Genomic DNA, 2,851 nt, shown 5'->3' with positions numbered 1-2,851 from the left:
GGCATAGAACCTTCACAGGGCCAAGGGCCTCTCCTCCCATTGATGACCGACTTGGCCATCCTCTGCTGCTGGAGCCATTAGTCCCACCATGTGTACTCTAGTTGGTGGTTTAGTCCTTGGGAGCTCTGACGGTACTAGTTAGTTCATATGGTTGTTCATCCTAAGGGGCTGCAAACCCTTCAGCTCCTTTGGTCCTTTCTCTAGCTCCTTCATTGGAGACTCTGTACTCAGTCCAATGGGTGGCTGTGAGCCTCTACTTCTGTATTAGTCGGGCACCGGCAGAGCCTCTCAGGAGACAGCTTATATCAGGCTCCTGTCAGCCAACACTTGCCAGCATCCACAATAGTGCCTGGATTTGATGACTGAATATGGGAAGGATTCCCAGGTGGAGCAGTCTCTGGATTGTCCTTCCTTTAGTCTCTGCTCCATAGAGAGGAACATTACTTCATTGCTGGTGGGATTGCAAACTGGTACAACCACTCTGGAAATCAGTTTAGCAGTTCCTCCGGAAATTGGACATAGTACTACCAGAGGACCCAGCTATACCACTTCTGGGCATACATCCAGAAAATGCTCCAACATGTAATAAGGACACATGTTCCACTATGTTCATAGCAGCCTTATTTATAATAGCCAGAAACTGGAAAGAACCCAGATGTCCCTCAACAGAGGAGTGGATACAGAAATTGTGGTACATCTACACAATGGAGTACTACTCAGCTATTAAAAACAATGAATTTATGATATTCTTAGGGAAATGGATGGATTTGGAGAATATCATCCTGAGTGAGGTAACCCAATCACAAAAGAACACACATGGTATGCACTCTCTGATAAGTGGATATTAGCCCAGAAGATCAGCTTGCTTTCTTATAGAATCCAGGACTATAGCCCAGGGATGGCACCACCTATAATGGGTCCTTCCACCCTTAACCACTAATTGAGAAAATGCCTTACAGCTGGATCTCATGGAGGCATTTCCTCAAGGGAACCTCCTTTCTCTGTGATAACTCCAGCTTGTGTCAAATTGACACACAAAACCAGCCAGTACAAAAAGTGAACAAGAAAGGCTATTAGGGGATTACAAAGGACTGAGTGCAAGTTATGGACACAAGTTACGAGAAAGAGCAGAAAGCTAAAGGTTTTCTAGTTCTAATTCTATCATCTTTGTGGGTGGTTTAAATGAGTAGTCAGAAATGTTTTAATGTTTGAAAGCAGTCTAACAAATGCAAAAAAATATTTTGGATAATGAAAGAGTAAAAATTCATCATGAATTTTTTCTTACTTGTTTGTTGAGATGTACAGACTTGGTTTTCGTTAATTTTTGGTGTGTGATGATTATTCTATTTCAAGTTTCTCTAAAAATAATTTATCTTTAAATTAATTTTTAAAATAAGAAATCAATATATAAAATCTAAAACTAAAAATGTAAGTAGCTGGAAGTTGACAGTCTATGCTCTAGGAGATGAAAAATGCCATTTTGCCGGGCAGTGGTGGCACATGCCTTTAGTCCCAGCACTTGGGAGGCAGAGGCAGGCGGATTTCTGAGTTTGAGGCCAGCCTGGTCTACAGAGTGAGTTCCAGGACAGCCAGGGCTACACAGAGAAATCCTGTCTTGAAAAACCAAAAAAAAGGAAAAGAAAAATGCCATTTTACAAAATTAGTCTTTACTACTTAAATTAGATATAAATATATATAACAAAACACTAGATATTTAAGCTATCATAAAAATATCATAACCTATGCATTGAAACTGAGCAGTCAGAAGTTTAAAAGTGCAAAAGTCATCTAACATCAATTAAGTACTTCTTTTAGATTAGCAGTCCTCAACCTTCCTAATATTACAGCCTTTTAATACCTTATGTTGTGGTGAACCCCAGACATAAAATTATTTTTGTTGCTACTTTGTAACTGTAATTTTGCTACTGTTATGAATCTTAATATTAAAATATCCCTGTTTTCTGATGGTCTTAGTCAACCCCTGTGAAATGTTCACTTGACTACAAACGGGGTCAAGACCCACAGGTTGAGAACTTTTATAGAACAAGAACAAACTATTATCCATGAATTTGTTTGAATTAAAAAGATACTATATTCCTGTAAATCTCATGTTTTCATTTTTATAGATCTTTTTCAACATCTTTTTAAATATCAGGAAATCAATTACTTCGAGTACTTACCATGATGATGATTTCTGAGTGACATAGCAAATCTTGGTCAGCAAAAGTTCCAGCAGATACCCTCGGTGAGAGTCCCCCAGCATGTGTAGCTCATCCACAACCACCATTCCTACAAGGATTTTCCAAATTGACCTTTTACAAAACTGCACAGTTCTAAGAATTCTGAGATTTAGCAGCACATGTCTAACAGAAAATAGCTCATACTAAGATCTTGCAGGTAATGCAAAGTTCCACCATAGAGGAAAAGCCAGGCTCCTTTCAAGATGTTTTAAATATCTTTTTTTTTTTTTTTTTTTTTTGAGACAGAGTTTCTCTGTGTAGCCCTGGCTATCCTAGAACTCACTCTGTAGACCAGGCTGGCCTCAAACTCAGAAATCCACGTGCTCTGCCTCTGCCTCCCAAGTGCTGGCATTAAAGGTGTGTGCCATCACTGCCTGGCTGTTTTAAAAATCTTAAGCAATCCTATCACCATATATACTAATTACAAAAAGTGATTAGCTTACTGAGGGCTAACAAAACAACCAAACCCAATATCTTAGACTTCTTCCTGTTGCTGTGATAAATGCCATAACCAGAAGCAACAGCCACATGATGGCTCATGGCCATCTGTACAGCTACAGTATACTCATACAGATAATAAATAAATAAATAAATAAATAAATAAATAAATA

The 2,851-nt window shown here is 38.8% G+C and overlaps 1 protein-coding gene across 3 annotated transcripts in view; it reads right to left on the bottom strand.

Moving 5' to 3' along the window:
- Positions 1–2,851, bottom strand: part of Polq (DNA polymerase theta) — a 92,692-nt gene that overhangs the window by 80,788 nt on the left and 9,053 nt on the right. For all 3 annotated transcript variants that reach the window (XM_031363825.1, XM_031363828.1, XM_031363827.1), the window contains one exon: positions 2,181–2,289. In XM_031363825.1, the coding sequence (XP_031219685.1) occupies positions 2,181–2,289 (109 nt within the window). The remainder of the gene's footprint in view (positions 1–2,180; positions 2,290–2,851) is intronic.

The sequence above is a fragment of the Mastomys coucha genome, unplaced genomic scaffold (genome assembly GCF_008632895.1).
Source record: "Mastomys coucha isolate ucsf_1 unplaced genomic scaffold, UCSF_Mcou_1 pScaffold12, whole genome shotgun sequence".
Lineage (NCBI taxonomy): Eukaryota > Metazoa > Chordata > Mammalia > Rodentia > Muridae > Mastomys > Mastomys coucha.
The sequence above is the reverse complement of the archived record's forward strand: the minus strand, read 5'-3'. Positions and strand labels throughout refer to the sequence as shown.